Here is a 25423-nt window from a genome sequence, read left to right on the forward strand (position 1 = left end):
ATCTTAATTATAATGTAGCACAGTGATGCATGCCTGTAATCCCGGTGGCTCAGAAGGCTGAGGCAGGAGGATCATGATTTCAAAACCAGCCTTAGCAAACACTGAGGTGCTAAACAACTCAGTGAGACCCTCGCTCTAAATATAATATAAAATAGAGCTGGGGATGTGGCTCCATGGTCAAGTGCCCAAGAGTTCAATCCCCATAACAACAACAAAAAAAAATCTTAATTATTATTGCTAGATTATAAAAGGAAACCATAAGAAACTTTTAAATCCATCAATTTTTTTTCAGCAGCTACAGAATGAACACCTAAAATCAATAATTTTCAGCTTCCGTGGTGAGACTATGAAGCTTTTTAAAAACAAAGCTGCCATTTTAGACATTCTTCTATGCAGAATATTAAGGACATTATAAGTCTACACTGAACACAGCATCCTTAAACATTATGTATTCCCCTAAAGTTCTGTTATGACGGTTTCCTACTTGCTCCCCCAAAAAAATTAAAAATGGGTCTGCCCTTACCACATTAGTAACTTTTAATAACTAGCTTCCAAAATCTAGCCTACTCTCTTATACTATGAAGTCAGAGAATATAAGTTCTAACCATGTACTGCAATACATATATTTAGTTATATTTACAGTTTATGACTAGTGGTTTCCATGTAAAATTTAATTGGAAAAAGGATGCAGAGTATTTTTTAGTTCTATTACTTCCCTAAGGATGATCAAAGTAAAAACTATAATGCTTTATTAAATATATCTTACATTTTTCAATCTTCTATCAGTCTCCTCTTGTCTGTAAAGAAAAATAAAATATCTATTAAGCAATATCCATGAACCTTAAATTAATTATAACTAGAAATTCATTTTTATTCTTAAGTTCTATGAATATTAATATCACCTGGTAATTCAGAAATCTTAACAGCACATATTACACATGAGAAAAATTTTCCATATTTATTGATTTTACTAAATATAACAGTTTTCTATAGAAAGTAATTTTTTTTCATTTTACCCAATATGGTCTTATTTTTAAAATGTTATTTAGATTTTTGCATTCTAATTTTAAACAATATTTAAGTCCAATGGCGGATCCATGGGGATCCAATGGGGATCGATGTGTGCTTAGGACAGGAAAACTGGGAAATAAAGAAAAAAAAAAATCTTAGGAAGATGGAGCGAGGGCAGAAAGCAGGCACATGCTGACATTTCTCCTTCACTGTCCACAAGGTTTTGCACTCAAGTTCCCCAGAGTAAATGGCTCAGAGACCATGACCCTAAACATGCTGAAAGTCCAGTTTAGAAAATGGCTATGAACCTCCTCCTGAAAAAAGTCACCAAGAATCATGGGAGTTTGGCTCACCTGTAGGGTATGATATTTAAGGCAGAAGTTAAAAGGAAGTAGAATATCACCTCAATGTGGAAGCAGCAGTGATAAACTATGAACAAAGAATAGGGTCACTCTAAAAGAATGGGCTTTGTGTCAGACACACACAGGATCAATGTGAATTCAGAGACCACAGAAGCCTGAACTAGATGGCCTCTAAAATGACTTTTCAGCCAAACTACAAGTGATACAACTATAAAATAAAAATACAATTATAAAATAAAATACATTGATAATTGTATACAATTATCAATATGTTTGTAGAAGACATATAATGTGCATTCACAAATATATACACAGAGGAAAAAAAACAAAGGGGTAAGTTTAGAGTGCACAGAGACAATTATTTAACTTTATCTTTGAAAGAATAAGTGAGGCAACTGTGATTATTTCCTTTCACAGAACAAACATAACTTAAGAATAATAAACATCTCCCACCCAACCCCAAAAAGCATCTCAACAAAAAATTCATGTTCTCATATAAATACAAACTGGTACACTATTCACACTCTTAACCCACTTGGTGATATCTATTTCAGCTAAACACACTGACATTTCACAACCTCATAATTCCATTTCTAGGTAATTCCATTTCTACAACAAAGCCTCTACTAATTTATCAAAAATCATATACAAGAATATTTAGAGCAGCATTATATACAACAGCAAAAACTGGAGAATTCGCTCTTTAAGAGAGCAAGGATTAAGGAATACCCACACAATGAGAACAAACAATCTCCAAACTATTTTCAAGCAACTGGTACAATCTCACAAACAACAGGAAGTTAAAAAAAAAAAAAAAAAGTCAAGCACAAAAACCATACAGATTATATGAATGAAACAATATAAAATAAAAACCAGGCAAAACAAAGATATGCTATTAGAAGACCAGATAGTGATTATCCTTGTGGGATAGAGTGGCAGAAGTCATTGGCAGAGTGTGGGGCTATCAGAATGCTAAAAATTTGTAGTTTGCTCTAAAAGCTGGCTACCTATGTGTGTTGTTTCTAAATAAATATGTGAATTGTACATTTCCCATATGTATACTTTTCTGTATATATATCTACTTCAAAAAAAGTAAATAAACAGAGCAAATTTCTTGGCTTGAATGCTCACACTGTCTCTTGAGTAAAAAAAAAAATCATCTTGTAAAAATTAATAGGAGTTCATTTTGGAAGTAGTTAGTGGAGAAAGTCACAAGAAACTGACAATAAAATAACAGTTATAAACTCATACCCCTTACTAGATTAATGACTAACACATCCAACTCAAATATTAAATTATCCAAAACATGAAAGAACCATCAAAACACAGTACAAAGATGTACTAATCCAAAAGTTGCCCCACTTTTATCATAAGTATATCAGAGTAGAAGGAGCAAAAAAGCCCTCTTAAACTCCTGACCTCCTTTGCACAGCCCTCAATAAAAGTTTCCAATCCAACAATTTCATCTGCTTAGAGCTATTGGTCATGACACATCGAGCACTGCAAGTACAGGGTACTGTTTATTGTGTTGTAGACACTCACTATAGCAGTGACTTTGGCATTATTGCCCTCATTCACTTTACCTTCCTTCTAAATATAGGAATTTACAACATACTCTTGAACACAGTGATACACAGGCCAACCAAATTAGTGCCCTATCACTGAAATGTAATGCCAGGAATTCAAGCAGTCAATGATTTGCTGGAATAAAGAGAGTTCACACTGACACACAACAAATACCCCACTGCATGATATCAGGAATCAGGAGACTCCTTTGCCTGGGATAACCCCAAGGCACAGCCCCAAGGCCTTTTAAATAGAACAAGTGTGAGGGTGGAGAAGCTTAGGGTTAACAAGACAATGTGAGTCAGTCATATTTACTGCACAACCAATCCATCAGAACCGAAAATGAGGTAGTCCTATCATCAGAGTAATTCTCCCATAGCAAATGCATCCATAGTTTACACTGATTAGTACTAGGTTTAAAGAGCAAGGGGTTTAGAGTCAGATCTGGGTCTCTCTGGCTATATCTGAGTTATTTACTTGACTCTCAAAGACTAAGTTTCCTTCTGGATAAACTGGAGCTAATGCCCCTTATTTCAATAGCTAAGGAGGAATATACACAAGTACTTAGTAGAATCCCTAGTCTCCCAAGGAAGAGTTCATCAAGAAACAGTTCTCAGAATTGACAGTATGTTACTTGACACCAAGGCTCTCTTATTCCCACTCTGCATATACAGCCTCCTAGTGAAGTCAAGTAGGACCCTGGTATTTAAATTCCAACTTGCCTTCCTAATTCCCATTTTCACCCTGACTTTCCCTGCCCCAACCTTGGTATTTACAACCATCTACTATTCGCATTTATTTTTTATCTTTCTCTCTTCCACCAGAATCCAAAAAGTTTCTGTGGTTTTGTTCACTGCTATCTCCCATGTACCCATAACAAGGTATGCCCACTTGAGAAGGAATGAAAATATTTGTTTAAAAGTGCCTAGCACAGTTCATGGCACAAAAGTTCAGGTTAAAAGTGATAGAATAGTTGAGTAATATTTAAAATAATATTCAAAAATGACTACCTTGAATATATTGAAAGCCTTTAGTCTATGCTTGGATCATACATTAACTTTTTTTTTTTTTTTTTTTTAGTTTTTTTATTTTGTTTTTTTAGTTGTAGTTGGACACAATATATCAAACCCAGGGCCTTACAACCCCAGCCCAACTTTTTAATACTATACTTAGTATTTACAAAATAGCAAATATAGTGTGTGTGTGTATATATATATATATATATATATATATATATATATATATATTTTTTTTTTTTTCTGTTAATGGAATAGTTCTGGCAATCCTTTTGCTATCTGACAAAGGTCCAGAAAACATGTCTATCACAGACCTCTGACCTTTGTGCTTATCAATTTAACCAGCTGCCACGTATCTTAACAGCTAATTGGTAAACTTAAGATCAGGAAACTCTGGGTGGAATCCTCCTTCTTAACTCTAAGATTTTTAAATCAATCAACAAAGGACTAAGAAAATAGCCTGAGTAGATGCTCTGACTCTCCCCAGAGATGCTATGCTGGGTCCTGCCATCAGGAGGCAGCTCAGCTAAGAGGGCTCTGAGTTCAGCTCTCGTGCAGGTGAAATCTAGATCCAGTCTTGCTAGCTTAGTTTTCCAAAAGCTCAACATCGAAGAACCTGGTCACATCACTTAACTCTGTCCTCAAAGCCACACCTGTAAAACAGGAGCAGTGCTGGCCTCATTGAGTTTCAACAAAAGATTTTAAAAGTATTTGACCTAGACAGAAAAAATAATTCATTTCACAACTACCCCCTAATTATACATTTAAATCAAACCACTGGGGGTAAAGGGCAGTGTCAGGAGGTCAATTTCTCCCCTACATGTGATATTTTTCCCTTAGAAGAGACATTTCTGTGGAACAATTTGTGACACTCTTCCATGTTATATTTTCCTTGTCCTCTTGCCATGGAAGGCTTTAATCAAGAATAAGAAAATATTTCTAGAATAAGGTCAAGCAAAGGGCAAAGCAAACTGACATGGTATGGCTATCATTTTCTCAACATTGATGTTAGCACCAAACCAGCCTCCCCACCCATCCTTGGTCTACAGTCTGCCTTGACCAAGTACCCTTTAAGTTTTCCAAAAGCCCAACATCTGAGGAAAAAATATATATATCTGCACATCCAAAAATCTACCCCTCATATCTGACAGCACAGTTTGAGAACAAAGTGTTAATAGGTAAGATTAACATTTACCAGTATGTGCCAGCCAGCTGTGTTCTAGGGTTTCACTAAAAATATTTCCAAAAATCTTCAAAGAGCTAACTCTGGACCCACACTCATGCAACTGCCACAGCCTTTCCAGCAGTTTCCTTGGGGGCTGTAGAGACACATGGCTCTTTTCTCAGAGCCAATCACGGCCTGGGAAAGGCCAAGCATTTAAGTGTTCAGATATGTTACTTCAAGCCACTCACAGCCAACCTAGCACATCAAGAGCCAGAAGTGACAGGAAAAATGTTTCTCCAAAAAGAGTAAAGCTTCAGAGGATCTGACATGAAATCCCAGTCTCTGTTTCTCTCCCGTGTCTCAGTATGTCTTTTCCAGGGTAGTACCACCTTTGTCATATGCAACATTGGAACACCCAATCTTCCCAGGCTCTGCCACAATATCACAAATCCCTAGGAGTTCAATTCCCCATGCTCTAAAATCATCTTTTCTCCCCATATTCCAACCCCTTCACTGTGCAAGCCAAATTGATCAAGATCGAATATAGTAAATAAGCCAATCCCCCCTCCCCCAAAAAAAGGCCAAATGTTCTCTCTGATATGTGGATGCTGAAACAATAAGGGGAAGGGAGAATAGAAGTTCATTGGATTAGACAAAGGAGAATGAAAGGAAGGGATAGGGGATTGGAATAGGAAAGACAGTAGAACGAACTGGACATAACTTTCCTATGTTCATATATGAATGTTCAGTGAAACTCCACTTCAGGTATAACTGCAAAAATGGGATCCTAATTAGAATAAATTATACTCCATGTACGTATGTCAAAATACACTTTATGGTCATGAATATTTAAAAAGAAAGAAAAAGATTTTTAAAAAGATAAAATAGAGTTCTCTCACTGAATCAGTACATGGAAAACATGTGACTTAAAACTCATCCTGGAATTTCTAATACAGAAGGAATGCTTTTGCCCCAAGTACAACAGAAGAACAGAAAAGGTGAAAAGTCTGGCTCCATCTGCCATGACTCCAAGCCTCCAGTCCTGCCTCCTGGCTAACAAAGAATATGGAATTCTACAAGGGACTCAGCAAAGTTAACTATGCAGTTCAGTCTTCTCCTTGCTTCTAGAATAACATTAAACCTTGCTTCCTTTGCTCCTCAGAATAACTGAAGCTTATTGAGTATTAGGTCTCCAGCCCTCAACTTCCTGAGGCCACTTCCCAGAGCAAAGCATGGAATCTTCCTAGAGACCGGGCCCTGCCCTGGGTGGCAACAGCTGACCTGGGTGTTGACTCTTGGAAAAGTGGGTTGATATTACAGAAGCTGGGCTCCTCAGATACTTGGTCCCTTTCCAAGTTACTAAGTAATCTCTGCTCTCCAGTTGTTGCTTACACAACTGACCACCTGTTCACAACTTAAAAAAAAAAAAAAATCAAAGAAAAGGGGCCATGAATCATGATTTCCTAAATAGCCACAAAACAAAAATTATAGGGCCAGTAACTGGTTTAAATCTGTCAGATATGTATGGGGTAAGGGCAGAGCTATGCACTTAGCAGTGGGAACTGCAGATAACTCAAATCAGATGTCCTTCTGATGAGAGGATAACTCATCTTAGTCTGTTTTGTGTTGTTAGAACAGAATACTACAGACTGAGTAACTTGGAAAGAAATTTATTTCTTGTAGTTCTGAAGGCTGGGAAGTCCAGGGCAAGGGACCTATACCTAGTGAGACAAAGGTAGAGCAGAATAGAAGGAGAAAGGGAATGGGACAAAACTCATCCTTTCACTAGGAACCCACTCCTGTGATAGCAGTATTAATCCCTTCATCAGGGCAGAGCCCTAATCAATTCTTAAAAGTCCCACCTCTCAATACTGCTGCACTGAGGATTAACTTTCCAACTCATGAATTTTGGGGAACACGTTCAGACTATAGCAAGTGGCCTTATTTTTATATATGCAACAACACAGCCTATCTCCAAATGGAAGGAAAGTCTAAGAGTTATGAGCAACCCCAGAATATTAAGTGACTTTTTTTTTAAACATAGCAAGAAAATTTCTAACTCTACTGTCAAAAAAGGAAGGGGAACTGGGCATGATGGCATTTGTCTGTAATCTCAGCAGCTTGGGAGGCTGGGGCAGGAGGATTGCAAGTTCAAAGCCAGTCTCAGCAACTCAGTGAGGCCCTAAGCAACTTAGTGAGACCCTGTCCAAAAAAAAAAAAAAAATGTCTGAGGATGTAGCTCAGTGGTTAAGTGCCCCTAGGTTCAATCCTCAATACCAAAAAGCAAGTCAGGCGGGGAGCTTTTTACTCAAAATGTTGGAATCAATTAGAAATTTAGAAATCTCTTGGGTTAATGACTTCGTTTTCTATTAATGGAAATTCTATTAATGGAAGCTCATTCTTTGTATTATTTAAAACAGAATAAATACTACCAACTTTGTCTCAAAGAGCTGTGAATAAAAGAAGCCAGAGATGAATTCTTAGAATACTTCACTCTTTCTTTCATTCTCTCAAAAAAACAAGCTGCATTAAAAGAAAAAAATAAATTGAAATTCTTCTTCTTTCCCTCCCACCTTCATCCTAAAAATGAAACTGCATTCCATTTGACAACCTTCCAGTTATGCTGGAGATGTATGACTCACAGGTTTAAATCTGCCACTTCTACAAAAATGCAATTTTATCTGATTAGTGTAGAAACCATAAAAAGGAGACTAGAGAAAATAACACCACCCCTAGAGATAATTAGTGAACACAAATATATAAACTTAATTCCTATACTTACCTATGTGAGAAAAAACTCTTGGAAATATAATTTTTTGCCTTGGCAACATAATGCTTATTCCAATCCTGACATGAATAAGCACCCTCTTGTTAAAAATAATTTGCTATTAAATTTCATACCCCTCCCACACACTACAAAAATAGCAGTTTCACTTAAAGGAAAAAAAATCCATGTTCATTTTGAAGACACAGCACACAATTCCACTTAAATAATAAAATTAAAGAGCACTGTTCCAGCAGCTGAGTGATGGGTTTTATCTCAAGCTCTCTCAATCAGAGACTTATAATTCTCCTTTTTACTTTATGCAATATGTTCACTTTCATTTAAAACCGACTTCACAGTTGAGACTTTTATGCATATCCTGATACATGTTAAACCAGAAACAGAATATATTTAATACAACAACAATGCAGAATTTAGATTCATTTTCTATGAACTGTTTATTAAATGAAGTTAGGACATTCAATCAAATAAAATGTTTAGTGGGAGGGGATATCAACCGAAGAAACTTACTCATACTTTTCTCCTTTTGGTAACATGCTAGGTTGCTGCAGCAATGCAAATGGTGGGCTTGGAATATTTTCTCTGACATAAGATGACTCAAACTGTGTAACATGGAGCAGAAAACACTTGCCAAGTGTTAACAGGATTTCAAGGCAGTAGTTGTTTTTTAGATGTTACATACTATGTTGTCCTCTTGAATATATTTAATAGCAAATTAAAATATGATCAGTCCTATAACAAGAGGACTATTTTACTTATACTTGAAAAATTCTTTTTCTTTTAATTTTTAGCAGAACAATTATATACTAATAAAGTGTTTTCCAGTTGTATTCTGTTTCAATACTACTTGAGTGCTGGGGTTGTGGCTCAGTGGTACAGTGCTTGCCTTGCATATGTGATGCACTGGATTCAATTCTCAGCACCAAATATAAATAAATGAATAAAATAAAGATCCATCAACAACCAAAAAAAATATTTTAAAACTATACTACTTGTAAGTATATAATTAATATATCATAACATTGCCTTTATTAAGCATGTTATATCATTTATGTTGACTATTCTACATTATTATCACCTTTAATCCACAGTACAATCTAATGCTTTAGAGATTAGGAAGTTAAGACTCAGAAATTAAGGATCTGATGTGATTCACAGATTTCCCTAAGATCCTATCTTAGTATTAATGCAATCACAAATAATTTTTACAATAATTTTCAAAATTATTTACTTTTTCTTCATCCTGAAAAATAAATTCTCTTTATAATGCCCTAAAATATGGCTGCAATATTTTCTCAGAGTGTTGGTTCAAAATCTACCTATTTCAACAATAATTTCCTTTTTAAACTTGGCAATGGCAGAAATTTCCCACATGACAATAGAAAATTTAGATATGCATTATACTATTTTTGCATATGCAATCCATTCTAGGATTCCAGATGGAAAATTGCCAAAACACTTTTTAAACTTTTTAAAAGCCTTCTAAGTAAATGAAATACCATCATCATAACAAATCCCAGACAGAAAGACAATCTGCCAGCTATTTATTTCCTATACAAGTGTGGTTTCAGAAAGAAGAGTACCCATTAACTGTGAATAAGGTTACAGAGGCTAGAGGTATAGCTCAGTGGCACAGTGTTTGCATAGCATGTGCAAGGTTCTGGGTTGAGACACAGCACCACAAAGAAAGGGGGAAAAACAGGATTATAAATCAAGCATGGTCAAAATTAAAGGGAAGATCTTTTAGTTAGTTTCCTGAAGGTACATTCTTTTAAGAAATGAAGATAATATCTACCTTTAGGTTTGTAAAACCTACCCTTTGAACACAAATTTAAAGTATCTAGTGTATGTATATATATATATATATATACACACACACACATATATATATACATATACATATTTCCTTTTTGATGTATATGGAAGTTCTCTGTAAAGAATAAGATGATATAAATTGTTACTTGTAAGGTATTATATAATTACACCAATTCCTTAGCTATAATTTAAATAAATTTAAAATGCTATGTGTTTAATTAATTAAAAACACAAACTCCATAGCCAAAACAACACATATCAAACTATTCATGCAACACATTTAGAAATCTCTATATTAACTTAATAAATTATTCTCCCTTGCCTATAAGTGAGATTTGTTTCAAATTTTTAATTTCAACCATGGGAAAAATTAGCATCCCTCTTTCCCCCAAAGAGATTCCTAGCCCTCAAGTTTAATATCATAAGTCTCTATGGTCTAAATTTTGCCTATTCTACATATGCCTCTCTTTAATGTTTCATGGAACAATTCTAAGGTTTAAAAAAAAAACTAAGCTTTTCACAATTTTATTTATGCCAAAGGCTAATAAAGATAATATAGTTTTCGAACAAGGTATCTTAATCTCAGCAATATTAACATTTTGAATATCATATTTCTTTGTCGTAAGGGGACCTGCCCAGTGCACTGCAAGATGTGAAACAGCATTCCTGGTTTCCACGCCCTTTAGATGCCAGAAGCCTCACCTCTTCCTGGTCATGAAAATCAGAAATGTTTCTAAACATTGTTAAGTGTCCCTCGTGGGACAAAATTGCCTATGGTTGAGAACCACTGATGTAGAGAACTAATTCCTCTAATCAGAATATACTGGAGGTTCCCAGGGGCCTAAAATTAACAGAAAGGTCATTTAATGACTGCAATCCGGAAACAGATATTAAATGCATGAGCAAAGCAAACAGCCAAGCAAAGACTATAGACCTGAGAGGTCAAAGGAAAACACACTATTGGATCAACAGACAAAACCCAAATTCCCACCTGAATCATAACAGAGATCCAGGAACTCTATACTCAACACTGAAGGAATTAATCCTGGCAAGTTCAAAATTCTTGCTACCTGGAAAAGCACTCATTTAAGCTCACTTGTCTTGGATTTAAAGAGATAAGAAATGAGGTATCAGATCTTCCTTTTCTCCATTAGTAACACTGTAATTTATTCCTAGGAAGTCTAATCAACTTACATGCTTCCCCTGCCCCACCCCACCCCCATGCTGTCTTGTTTAAGCCATTTCGTGATCTTTACACATTTTAGATCCTATTTTTCACACATTCCAGAACAGCTGTCCAGAATGCATCTGTACATAAATTAGTGCTTCTGAATAGTCCACATCACATTATCATACATGGTTCTCCTAGTTTGAAAAAATATTCAATATTAATTCTTTGTTCCTTGTTCTATTTAAAATCTTGATAATTTATCCAAGAATGCCCACTTCTGAGACAGCCGCCCAGCCAGACCGGAGCAGGAAGGCGCCAGCCGCTCAGCCAGACCGGAGGAGGAAGTCCGGTCCCAATCCGAGCGCTAGTCTCCAGGAAGCCCATCAACCCTTAAAACCCATCAAAGTGGGTGTGGCTACCAGCACAGTTGCGGCTGATCCAGGTACCCGGTTTCCAACTCCCCCACCCTTAGCTGCGATAACTCAAAATATTTCCCACAAGCTTTTGGGGATTGTAGCTATCAACACAAAACAACAACTGTAGAGGCACCTGGTTTCTACCTCAGAGACTAGAGTAGGGAAGATACAGGTGGAAGCTCATTTCCCTTCACACTGGCTATACCCACCACCCTGAATACAGAGGCTCAAACTAGGAATAGACAACGCCACCTACTGGAAGCAAGGAAAACAGTGTTCTGAGAGACTTTTTTTTTTCCTCTCTTTCTCTTTTCTTCTCTCTCTTCCACAACTTCAGCATATGTGAAACCATGAACTGAGCATGAACAACTGAATTACCAAAGTAATATAATATAGAGGAATTGCATATACCCCACCTCCCCCCCATTTTTTTTCTGTATTTCTATCTTACTTCCCTTTCCCTTCTCTTATTTCTCTTTTCTTCCTTGTTATTTCTTTTCTTTTCTTTTTTTTTTAATTCATATTCTCTCTATACCACTTTCAATCTCCTAACTTTTGCTATCTATACATAGGGTAACTATCTAAATAGGAGGTTGAGTCTATACATTCTTCCATAAATTACCAGTTGAGTGGTTAGAGTTCTCCAAAGGTGCTAAGTTAATTTAACCTCATTCCCTCACTCCTTTCTCTTTAAGTATAACATCCTTCGTCTGAAATTAAGTTTTCTATATGCCACCAGATATGGTACGCCTTTTATGAAACTAAGGAATATATTCTTAAGTAATAATTAAATCCAATATCTATAGTCTTAGAATCTAACTATAAATGTATTAATAATGAAAACTTGTCCTTAGATAATGTACTGTTGATATTGGGATCTGTGAACATTGTCTTTCTCCGCAAAAGAGGGATATTGGAGCTATTCAAGAACAATACAAATATATAAGGGGAAAAACATTAGCTCAACAGTTTCACAAAGCTAGAAAGAATCATGAGCAGTATGAAAAGACAAGGAAAGAAAGGACCACAAACAATACAGGTCAATTCAACATTAGATGAGGTAATATCTGCAGCTGATGGAATGTCAGACAAAGAGTTCAGGATATACATGCTTCAGATGATCTGGAGTCTCAAGGAAGACATTATTCATCAAATTCAGACAATGAAAAATCACTTTGACAATGAATTACATAAACAAATCCAAGAAGCAAAAGATCAACTCTATAGGGAGATAGAGGATATAAAAAACAAACAAACAGAAATCCTGGAAATGCAGGAAACAATAAACCAAATTAAAAACTCAAATGAGAGTATTACCAGCAGAGTAGAACACTTGGAAGATAGAACTTCAGACAACGAAGACAAAGTTTTTCAACTTGAAAAGAACATAGACAGCTCAGCGAGAATGTTAAGAAATCATGAGCAGAACATCCAAGAATTATGGGATAACATCAAGAAACCAAACCTAAGAGTTATTGGGATACAAGAGGGTACAGAGGTCCAAACCAAGGGAATGAGTAATCTATTCAATGAAATAATACTAGAAAACTTCCCAGACTTAAAGAATGAAAAAGAAATCCAAATACTAGAAGCCTACAGGACACCGAATATACAAAATCATAAGAGATCCACACCAAGACATATAATAATGAAGATGCCCAACATACAGAATAAGGAGAGAATCTTAAAAGCCACAAGAGAGAGGAAGCAGATTACATTTAAGGGTAAACCAATCAGGATAACTGCTGATCTTTCAACACAGACTCTGAAAGCTAGAAGATCCTGGAACAACATATTTCAAACGCTGAAAGAAAAAGGGTTCCAACCAAGAATCATGTATCCAGCGAAATTAAGCTTCAGGATTGAAGATGAAATAAAAATCTTCCACGATAAGCAAAAGTTAAAAGAATTTGCAGCTAGAAAACCAGCTCTTCAAAACATCCTTGGCAAAACATTACAGGAAGAGGAAATGAAAAATAACAATGAAAACCAACAACGGGAGGTAGTACAATAAAGGAAAAACTAAGCATAGAGGAAAAACTAATCATGTTAAGTATCATACATAACCAAATATGGCTGGAAATACAAACCATATCTCAATAGTAACCCTAAATGTTAATGGCTTAAATGCACCAATCAAAAGACATAGGCTAGTAGAATGGATTAAAAAAAATATATCCAACAATATGCTGCCTACAGGAGACTCATCTGATAGGAAAAGACATACACAGACTGAAGGTGAAAGGTTGGGAAAAATCATATCACTCATACGGACCCCGGAAGCAAGCAGGGGTGTCCATACTTGTATCAAATAAAATAGACTTCAAGCCAAAGTTAATCAAAAGGGATAAACAAGGACAATACATACTGCTCAAGGGAACCATACACCAACAAGACTTGACGATCATTAATATATATGCCCCAAACAATGGTGCAGCTACGTTCATCAAACAAACTCTTCTCAAGTTCAAGAGTCTAATAGACCACAACACAATAATCATGGGAGATTTTAATACACCTCTCTCACCAATGGACAGATCTTCCAAACAAAAATTGAATAAAGAAACCATAGAGCTCAATAATACAATAAATAACTTAGACTTAATTGATATATACAGAATATACCACCCAACATCAAGCGGATACACTTTCTTCTCAGCAGCACATGGATCCTTCTCAAAAATAGACCATATATTATGTCACAGGGCAAAGCTTAGCAATTACAAAGGAGTTGAGATACTACCATGCATTTTATCTGATCATAATGGAATGAAATTGGAAATCAATAATAAAATGAGAAAGGAAAAACCCTACATCACATGGAGATTAAACAATATGCTACTGAATGAACAAAGGGTTACAGAAGACATCAAAGAGGAAATTAAAAAATTCTTAGAGGTAAACGAAAACTCAGAAACAACATATCGAAATCTTTGGGACACAATGAAAGCAGTACTAAGAGGAAAATTTATTTCATGGAGTTCATTCCTTAAAAGAAGGAAAAGCCAACAAATAAATGACCTCATACTACACCTCAAAGCCTTAGAAAAAGAAGAACAAATCAGCAGCAAATACAGTAGAAGGCAAGAAATAATTAAAATTAGAGCAGAAATCAATGAAATTGAAACAAAAGAAACAATCGAAAAAATTGACAAAACTAAAAGTTGGTTCTTTGAAAAAATAAATAAGATTGATAGACCACTAGCCACGCTAACAAAGAGAAGAAGAGAGAGAACCCAAATTACTAGCTTACGGGATGAAAAAGGCAACATCACAACAGACAATTCAGAAATACAGATGATAATTAGAAATTATTTTGAAACCCTATACTCTAATAAAATAGAAGATAGTGAAGGCATAGATAAATTCCTTGAGACATATGAACTACCCAGATTGAATCAGGAAGATATAAACAACCTAAACAGATCAATATCAAGGGAGGAAATAGAAGAAGCCATCAAAAGACTACCAACCAAGAAAAGCCCAGGACCGGATGGATATACAGCAGAGTTTTACAAAACATTTAAAGAGGAACTAATACCAAAACTCCATAATCTATTTCAGGAGATAGAAAAAGAGGGAGAACTCCCAAATTCATTCTATGAGGCCAATATCACCATGATTCCCAAACCAGAGAAGGACACCTCAAAGAAAGAAAACTACAGACCAATATCCCTAATGAATTTAGATGCAAAAATCCTCAATAAAATTCTGGCAAATCGTATACAAAAACATATCAAAAAGATTGTGCACCATGATCAAGTAGGATTCATCCCTGGGATGCAAGGCTGGTTCAATATACGGAAATCAATAAACGTTATTCACCACATCAATAGACTTAAAGATAAGAACCATATGATCATCTCGGTGGACGCATAAAAAGCATTCGACAAAGTACAGCATCCCTTTATGTTCAAAACATTAGAAAAACTAGGGATAACAGGAACTTACCTCAAAATTACAAAAGCTATATATGCTAAGCCTCAGGCTAGCATCATTCTAAATGGAAAAAAACTGAAGGCATTCCCTCTAAAATCTGGAACAAGACAGGGATGCCCTCTCTCACCACTTCTATTCAATATAGTTCTCGAAACACTGGCCAGAGCAATTAGACAGACGAAAGAAATTAAAGGCATAAGAATAGGAAAAGAAGAACTTAAATTATCACTATTTGCGGATGATATGATCCTATACCTAGAAGACACAAAAGGGTCTACAAAGAAACTACTAGAGCTAATAAATGAATTCAGCAAAGTGGCTGGATATAAAATCAACACGCATAAATCAAAGGCATTCCTGTATATCAGCTACAAATCTTCTGAACTGGAAATGAGGACATCTACCCCATTCACAATATCCTCAAAAAAAATAAAATACTTGGGAATCAACCTAACAAAAGAGGTGAAAGATTTATACAATGAAAACTACAGAACCCTAAAGAGAGAAATAGAAGAAGATCTCAGAAGATGGAAAAATATACCCTGTTCATGGATAGGCAGAACTAACATCATCAAAATGGCAATATTACCAAAAGTTCTCTATAGGTTCAATGCAATGCCAATCAAAATCCCAACGGCATTTCTTGTAGAAATAGATAAAGCAATCATGAAATTCATATGGAAAAATAAAAGACCCAGAATAGCAAAAGCAATTCTAAGCAGGAAGTGTGAATCAGGAGGTGTAGCGATACCAGATTTCAAACTGTACTACAAAGCAATAGTAACAAAAACAGCATGGTACTGGTACCAAAACAGGCGGGTGGACCAATGGTATAGAATAGAGGACACAGAAACCAATCCACAAAATTACAACTATCTTATATTCGATAAAGGGGCTAAAAGCATGCAATGGAGGAAGGATAGCATCTTCAACAAATGGTGCTGGGAAAACTGGAAATCCATATGCAATAAAATGAAACTGAATCCCCTCCTCTCGCCATGCACAAAAGTTAACTCAAAATGGATCAAGGACCTTGATATCAAATCAGAGACTATGCGTCTGATAGATGAAAAGGTTGGCTCCAATCTACATATTGTGGGGTCGGGCTCCAAATTCCTTAATAGGACACCCATAGCACAAGAGTTAAAAACAAGAATCAACAAATGGGACTTACTTAAACTAAAAAGTTTTTTCTCAGCAAGAGAAACAATAAGAGAGGTAAATAGGGAGCCTACATCATGGGAACAAATTTTTACTCCTCACACTTCAGATAGAGCCCTAATATCCAGAGTATACAAAGAACTCAAAAAATTAAACAATAAGAAAACAAATAACCCAATCAACAAATGGGCCAAAGACCTGAACAGACACTTCTCAGAGGAGGACATACAATCAACCAACAAGTACATGAAAAAATGCTCACCATCTCTAGCAGTCAGAGAAATGCAAATCAAAACCACCCTAAGATACCATCTCACTCCAGTAAGATTGGCAGCCATTATGAAGTCGAACAATAACAAGTGCTGGCGAGGATGTGGGGAAAAGGGTACTCTTATACATTGCTGGTGGGACTGCAAAATGGTGAGGCCAATATGGAAAGCAGTATGGAGATTCCTGGGAAAGCTGGGAATGGAACCACCATTTGACCCAGCTATTGCCCTTCTCGGACTATTCCCTGAAGACCTCAAAAGAGCGTACTACAGGGATACTGCCACATCGATGTTCATAGCAGCACAATTCACAATAGCTAGACTGTGGAACCAACCCTGATGCCCCTCAATAGATGAATGGATAAAAAAAATGTGGCATTTATACACAATGGAGTACTACACAGCACTAAGAAATGACAAAATCATGGAATTTTCAGGGAAATGGATGGCACTAGAGCAGATTATGCTAAGTGAAGGTAGCCAATCCCTAAAAAACAAATGCCAAATGTCTTCTTTGATATAATGAGAGCAATCAAGAACAGAGCAGGGAGGAAGAGCAGGAGGAAAAGATTAACATTAAGCAGAGTCATGAAGTGGGAGGGAAAGGGAGAGAAAAGGGAAATTGCTTGAAAATGGAAGGAGACCCTCATTGTTATACAAAATTACATATAAGAGTTTGTGAGGGGAATGGGAAAAAAATAAGGAGAGAAATGAATTACAGTAGATGGGGTAGAGAGAGAAGATGGGAGGGGAGGGGAGGGGGGATAGTAGAGGATAGGAAAGGTAGCAGAATACAACAGTTACTATTATGGTATTATGTAAAAATGTGGATGTGTAACCGGTGTGATTCTGAAATCTTTGTTATGTTTTGAATAACCAATAAAAAAATAGAAAAAAAAGAATGCCCACTTCTTTTTTTTCAAAAGTATCCATATTTTATTTACATATAACCAATATATCATATTTGCATACAGGATTGAATTTTTATTTTATTCAATTTCTTCATATAAGGTCTATATTTTTCTTTTTCTTTTTCTTTTTTTGGTTATACAGCCACATTTATTCATACAGCAATACTAGTGTCTGTTGTATTCTGCTTCTAAAGTCCTAGAACTTGTTCATATTACTTTATATGGTAAGAGTGACTTTGCAGATTTGATTAAATGAGGATCTTAGAGCAACAGCCTATATTATCCCAGTTGATATGAAAAGTAATCACAAATATTATTAAAGAGGGAAACTTGACTAGTGTAGAGAAGAGGATATAACCATAAATGCAGAGAATGGAGTGAGGCAGTTAAGGGCCATGGAAGGCCAGCCTCTAAAAGTCAATGGAGTCCATGGGTAATATATTCTCCCCCGAATCCAGTCCCAAAAGAAGGAAGTAGCTCTGTGGACACTTTGATTTTAGCCCCTTTAGATTCATTTTGGACATAACATCCATAACTACAACAGAATAAATGTGTATTGTTTTAAATCATTAATTTGGAGTAATTTGCTACAGTGGCAACCAGAAACTAAAACAAGTATTATATCAATATTACTCTATATTTTACATGAAGCTTAATTTTACCAATAGTACTATAGTGCATGATCCTTGTTTTATAGATGTGAGACTGAAGTTTAATAAGATCAAGCAATTTTCCATAAGTAACCTTTCTTACATCGTTATAATTCAAACCCAAATTTATTTGACCTAAATTTCATATCACATGGGTATCAAGTGGCAGAGAAATGATACACTTACTCCTTATTTCCCATTTCCACCCTCATCCATAGCCCCCCACTGCTAGCAGCATTGTTTGTATTTATGTCAGTGAAACTCAAATTCAAAACTAAATTGTTGCCAGCACAGTGGCACAAGCCTGTAATTCCAGCAGCTTGGGAAGCTGAAGCAGGAGGAATACAAGTTCAAAGCCAGCCTCAGCAACTTAGCAAGACACCCTGTCTCTAAATAAAATATTAAACTATGGATGTGGTTCATTGGTTAAGCACCTGGATTCAATCCCCAGAGTCAAAAAAAAAAATGAACAACAACAGAAAAAAAAAAACCAAAACACTAAATTTCTGTTAAATTACATGAAACTATTTAATTCCAATTAATTTAAAATAGACTTTTTTTAAAAAAATCAAAGACTACATCTTTCCCATATAAATGACAAATATGTAAAAATATGCTATTAGAAAAGGGAATTTGTGAACACATTTCCTCAACTTCCCAAATCCAATATATCTCAGGAATAGAAATAATAAAATTGGAAAATTATCCATCTGTTCAAGGGGAAAAGACTTATTTGTCTTCAACTCAATATTTTGTTTCCAATTAGTGTGCATAAAACTAACTTTCTTTAGAAAGTAACCAAAATGAATTATTTAAAATCTTCCATTTACACATAACACCCTTAATTTTATGTGCATATTCATGTGCAAAACATACAGACTCCATTTACTACCTAGTTTTCCATACAACATTTGGAAATTCAGAATATTATCAGTATCACCAAGTACCCTATATAAACCACTGAAAAAGAATGGAGATGTTTCAAACAAATATCCTAACTGGCTTTCAAGTTCAGGTTGCCCTGCCTGTGTTAGTCAACTTCAAGTTCAAATTGAATCAGATGGCCTTTAAGCTAGTTTACGTTTGTTTCAATTGATTTTCTCATTTTATTCATGAATACCTTTCAAAAGCTGCTGAGACAGACTCTAATACTGTTCCTATCCACACTTTCCCACACCCCATATCTAGTCCTGTCCCAATTCTATTAGTACTTCCCAAAAGAGTTTCCTGAGCTATGTCTTTTATAGTCCCACTGTCATTATCCCTATTTATAATTTAAAACTTAAATTCTTTTTAAGTGCATGCATCCCCTAATTCCTAAGCATCCTTCCAAATGCTCAGCCCTGGTGAAGGGCCCAAGTTTCAGAGACAGAAAGCTAAGAGAGCTAAACAGCTGTCTTTCAAACTCACTTCTCCATCACTGAATCCCATCAATTCTAGCCTCTAATACATTTTGAACGCATTTCTTCTTCTCAAATGTAAATCACTGCCTGCTCTCATTCATGCCCTTATACCTCCTCCTCCACAGAGATGCTTCCCTCAAGAACCTTCCTAAAGTGTACCCTCCTTGGGGTGAAGGGTCTAGTAATATGAATTAATGAACCATCTCATAGATTCTGATGCATGCTAATAATTCAAAGAATAATTATTGAATTATTATCTGCCCTAGAAACATATCAACTTAAACTTAAGACCTGAAACAAAACTCAGCTTTGACAGGTTTAGCAAGCTTTCTGAAAAGGAAAGTTAAACATAATTCCTCTGGCTCTACCCAAGTAGAATTTAAAAAACAAACAATAAAAAGCACAAAGAAACTCCAAGTGAAAAGCCTGGAATGACTCCCAAGGATTTTCGAGTGTTGACTAAAAAAGCCTCAATATGTTTCACTGTACTTAGGTATGCTTAAGAAAGCGCCATAAAAATACACTCGATTTGCTACTATCACTACACACCAAGCTGGCACTCAGGATGCCTTGGACCAGGGGATCTAAAGGACAGAGAAGGTCATTGAGTTGGTTATTTAATGCCCCACAAGCACCAACACTCTATGGACCTAGAAAAGAACACTTAAGAAGAAGGGCGGGGAGGGCAACACCATATCTTGAGTCTACAGAACAAAATGTTCCAAGCAGCACTGAAGAAATTTCTTCCCTAAGATTTCTGAAATTAACCTATGCCAGCTTTAAGGGAATGCTATTCAGCAGGTTAGGTTATTTTGTTGCATTTTATAATTTTCTCAAAACATCATGCAGCCTGTTTTGAGTCCCTGAAGAAGGGTGATTGGTAAGAAACCAGTCTAGAGATGTTTTTTCCTTAATTGCCTAATCTGTTTTTCCCTATTATGAAAACATGAATTAAATGTTAGACTAATTCATCTAAATGTAATGCAAGATTAAATATACTTTTTTATTATAGTTACACATAGTTGTTTGGTTCATCCCAACAAACTCACACATGCATGGAATTAGATTTCAGTTCATGATCTCTCCCCAACCTGGCCTTTTCCCTCCTCCTTTTTCTTCCTGTCTTCTCTCTCCTCCCTCATTTTCCTTCCTCTGCTCTACTAGACTTCCTTTCCCTCATCTATTAAATATGTCTTATTGGAAAATACTATACAGAACATTTAACATCAAAGTAGTCTATATACAAATAGTTGTATAAATATATGTAAATGCAAGGTCCAGACTTAACAGGAAAATATTCAAACTTTTTGAAAATAGGTATAAAACATGAATAGTGTCCACACAGAAAAGCCAAATTGCCTTGTTTGAAGTTTTTAATAATGTTAATTTATTAAATTAATTAATAAATTTCCATCCTTTTTATATTGAAATTATGTAATTGTAATAATGTGAATATATTTTGGTCTGCTGATTAAAGCAGGTAAGCTGTCACTGAAACTTAAATCCAGTCATATTTTATTCAGATCCCTAAATCTGAACAGTTATAAAGTAATATGTAAAGTACTATTTCTAGAAATATACAGAGTTGAAATAAGAAATGAGGTTAATATTAGATAATATTGAAAATGAATATTTCTCTTATTCAAGTCTTTTGCTGCTCTGGCTAAGCTGGCAGCTAGGTACAGTGGAAATAAATATACCCAGAATTGGGATGTGGGACGGAGGTCCAAACACCCATCACAGCTCAGTACTGACAGTGCAAAAGGCACCACTTTCTTCTGGGCCACATTTTCATATCTGTGAAGTGTGCATTAGATAAGATTCTTTGGTACCTTCTTGCTCTGATATTTTGATTCTCTTATAAAGGGAAATTCTCAGAAGTACATGTCTTTTCAAATTACCAATTCCCACTACAATTTTAAAGTTGATATGAAAGTTAACATAGAGCTTTACGTCTCCCTAGGGAACCCTTCTCCCTTCAGAGCTTTCCGTTAAGTTCTAATACAACAATGCACACTGTGTCAACTATGTCATGACTAAGCACTCTAAATGGATATAAATAGATGTCCCCATGTATTACCCTGATTATGATTGTAGGATAACATGTTCCAGAGGTACTGAAGACTGACAACTTTTAATATGCCATTTATCTTCCCTTATATGTACACCAGGGGGTGTAGCTCAGTGACAAAGTGCCTAATATACCTATTTTAAAGTCTTCAGAAATTAAAAATTGCTGCAGTCTGGCTGGGCACAATTCAGGAGCCACTTGTCAAAAGAAAGGAACTTTATTTTTAGAACACATGCCAAACAAAACAGCTCCTCAGGAAAAACCTTCAGAGCCCATCTGCCACCACCCACTTCCCACAAGCCTCTCAACCTCCCCCCCTCCTCCTGCTCTTGAGGCTGATTGGCTGGGTCCCGTGGGCGGAGCCAAAAAAGTCCCCTGATGAGCAGCTCCAGGGTCTGAAAGGGCGGGGAAACAGCCCAATGAGCATCACCGCAGAGGAGCCAATCAGTTGGCAGCTAGAAGTTTGCTGGGGCCACTGTGAGCCAATCATCAACTGGCAGCTGGAAGTTTGCTGGAGCCCCTTCGGCTGTGGCTCTCAACAAAAAATTCTTTTGAAATTGCCACTGCAGTCATTGGTAATAGAAAACTAGTAAATTATCAAAGTCATTTCTTAAAAGCAATTCTGAGACACAATTAAAAAAACAAAATAAGCATTCAAATAATCCCAAATTTCTTCTTACAGTTTCAGTAGAACATAAGAAAGAGAACAATCACCAGATAGATAGTCATGTTATTTATTTAGGAGAAGGGGATGAAGAAGAGAATCATGAATAATGAATGTATTTTATGCGGGGGGGGGGGGGGGGGGTGGATGAATATTTAAAAGTGAGCAATTCATCAGGACTGGGGGCAGAGCTCCATGGTGCAGGTTTTGCTAGCATAGCCACAGCCCTGAGATCAATCCTTAGCACTAGGGGAATTAAGTTAAAACTTTAAGAAAAATCCTTCCCAAACTGGGTTTGTAGCTTAGTAGTAGATCACTGGCCTAGAACGTATGAGGCACTGGGTTAAATCCTCACCACCACATAAAAATAAATAAAATAAAGGTATTGTGTCAACCTACAACTAAAGATATTTACAAAGAAAGAAAAAAAAAAATCCTTCCTGTTTAACTCTTACCTCCTCATGAAGGAATATCAAGTTTTAACCCTTAGGCATAATGACTCACTGCTAACTTCCTAATTATTTTCTTTAATAGCTATTACTAAAATTAAGGGACTAAAACATGCACTAATAAGCAAGTCCTTAAGGAAATAATAAAAACAATCAATCCTAAATAATGGATTAAATAAAGAACTGTTACTGGACTATTCTATAATTTTATGTATTTTATTCTTTTTGAAGTGCTGAGCATAGAACCCAGGGCCTCATGCATGTTGGGCAAGTGCTATACCACTGAGCTACACCTCCAACCCTACCTTTATGTCCTTTAGCATGCAGAATCACTTTTACTTTCACCTTTTTAATCTAAGAATACTGTTGAACATTATGTTTATGTAAAATAAGCCCAAATGATTATAACTCTTATTGTATCAAAATACCCAAGGATTGGGGCTGGGGCTGGGGCTCAGCGGTAGCACAGTTGCCTGGCATTGTGGGAGGCACTGGATTTGTTCTCAGTAACACATATAAATAATAAAATAAAGATCTATCAACAACATAAATTTAAAAAAAAAATAACCAAATATTATGGAAAAAATTCACTTGTTTCCCTAATATATAGTTTTTCGTTCCTTAAGATTTAGATTTAACAGGAATACTGTTCTTGAAAATCTCTTCTATGTGAAACTGAGAGTACCCCGAGGCCCTTCCTCCCCATTAAGGTATGTTGAAGGACTGAGTCCACAGGATGCTCACTTGGGTCACCCCATTCTCTCCTCCCTCCATATATGCAGATATTTCCCTCCTGGGAGGGTTTCTCTCCAGATTACAGATCCTCCACTTTCCCTCCTGCCTTATTCCCCCAAGGATAAAATCATATTGCTTGTTTTACCAAGAAATACTCTTACAATTTTCTTAAGATTCAGCCATATACCTATCCACAAAGTCATTTTTACCTGCATTTTATTAAGAAATTACTTAGAATCAGAGACGAAGGATTTAAACTGAGATACACAGAATGAAATTAAGATTATGATGAGGGAAAATCCACAAATCCGTCCATATTCTGATAATAAAGTCCAAAACAGAAAAATGCCAGCAACTCAGCAATACTTTCTCCTCTGATACAAGTCATACAAGTGGATAACACCTTTGGGCAAGAATCAGCCCAACACTTTCCCTACATCCTCCAAGGCATTCATGCTCTTACCCGATTATCTTTGACCAAATGCTTTTAATTCAATCTAGCTCTGGATATACTGAGAGCTAGTAGTTTTTTAAAAAAAATCTACCTACAGGGCTGGGGATATAGCTCAGTGGTAGAACACGTGCCTATCACGTGTGAAACTGTGGGTCTGATCTTCAGCAATGACAAAAAAAGAAAAAAGGGAAACCAATTATCATAAAGTTTAGAAAATATAAATTACATTGTTATATTTTCTGCATGTATTAATATGTAACAACAAACCCCATCATTATGTACAACTATATGAACCAATAAAAAACGTGGAAAGAAGAAAACATTTTTAATAAAATAAAGATTAGAAAATGAAAAAAATAGGAAAAAACTGTCATGGAGATTGTGTATACCGTGGGAGTTCAGAGAACAGAGAAACGTCTAAACTTTCATTGAAAAGAATGTCAGTAGTGAAATTGCTAACATTTATTAAGTTTGCTATTTGTTAGACAACCAAGCTCTTCACCTGAATAACTCATTTCTCACTATAGTCTATTTGCAGTAAGTACTCCCATTTATGTTCAAGAAATGGAAGAAAAAGAAGTTGAGGGACTTACTAGAGTCTGCAGTCAGTAGTGGCTGAACTGAGACTAGTAGCCAGAATCTGGCTTCCTCTCCAAGGAAGACATGGCTTCATGGATGAGGCCAGATGGAGGGAAACTTCCATAAATGGCTGTCCAGGGGAGGACAAAAAGAGGCAGCTGGGCTAGATGGTTGACAAGGCTTGTGTGAAAGGGAAATAATAGATGAACAAGTACTTGATCAGCAGGCAGAATTGCAATTAGTGTGTCAGAGGAGTATGTTTGGACCTGACAAGGTGGGTGATTGGGAGCCATGGTAAGTTCAAGAGTAAGAATGTATAAGTCAAGTACACTACAAGATTCGAGGAGAGGAACAGGCAAGATACCCAATCTCTTTAAGAAAAAAACAAGAATAAAAACACCAAAAGCATTTAACCATCTGATCAAATTCAAATCATACAAAAGGCTTAAAACAAAAGATGAAGTTCACTCATTTGTGAGAGTAAAGTTGAAATGTAAAGATAAGCCCTGCCAGTAGCCTGCCAGACTAGGGTCAAGATGGCAACAGAGGCAGCTCCCAGATATACACACAAACATGCTCCAACCTTCAGCAGTGACTGAGCCTATCTGAAGAAAATGTTTCACTAACAAATAAAAATTCTACATACTTATCACATACAACATGTTTTAAAATATGTATACACTGCAGAATGGCTAAATGGAACTAACTGAGAGTCTGAACTAGATGCACATTCACAGAGGCAATTGGTTTTCAAACCAAGGTGCTAAGATAATGAAACCAAGAAAAGATCGTCTTGTAAAACTTAGCACTGGAACAACTGGATACCCACAT

At 36.0% G+C, this 25423-nt stretch overlaps 1 protein-coding gene across 8 annotated transcripts in view; it reads right to left on the reverse strand.

Moving 5' to 3' along the window:
• The window catches only part of Lmo7 (LIM domain 7), a 211118-nt gene that overhangs the window by 62592 nt on the left and 123103 nt on the right, over positions 1 to 25423 (reverse strand). For all 8 annotated transcript variants that reach the window (XM_076872343.2, XM_076872342.2, XM_076872341.2 and 5 more), the window contains one exon: positions 767 to 797. In XM_076872343.2, coding sequence (XP_076728458.2) covers positions 767 to 797 — 31 coding nt within the window. The remainder of the gene's footprint in view (positions 1 to 766; positions 798 to 25423) is intronic.

This window comes from Callospermophilus lateralis, chromosome 12, assembly GCF_048772815.1.
Source record: "Callospermophilus lateralis isolate mCalLat2 chromosome 12, mCalLat2.hap1, whole genome shotgun sequence".
NCBI lineage: Eukaryota > Metazoa > Chordata > Mammalia > Rodentia > Sciuridae > Callospermophilus > Callospermophilus lateralis.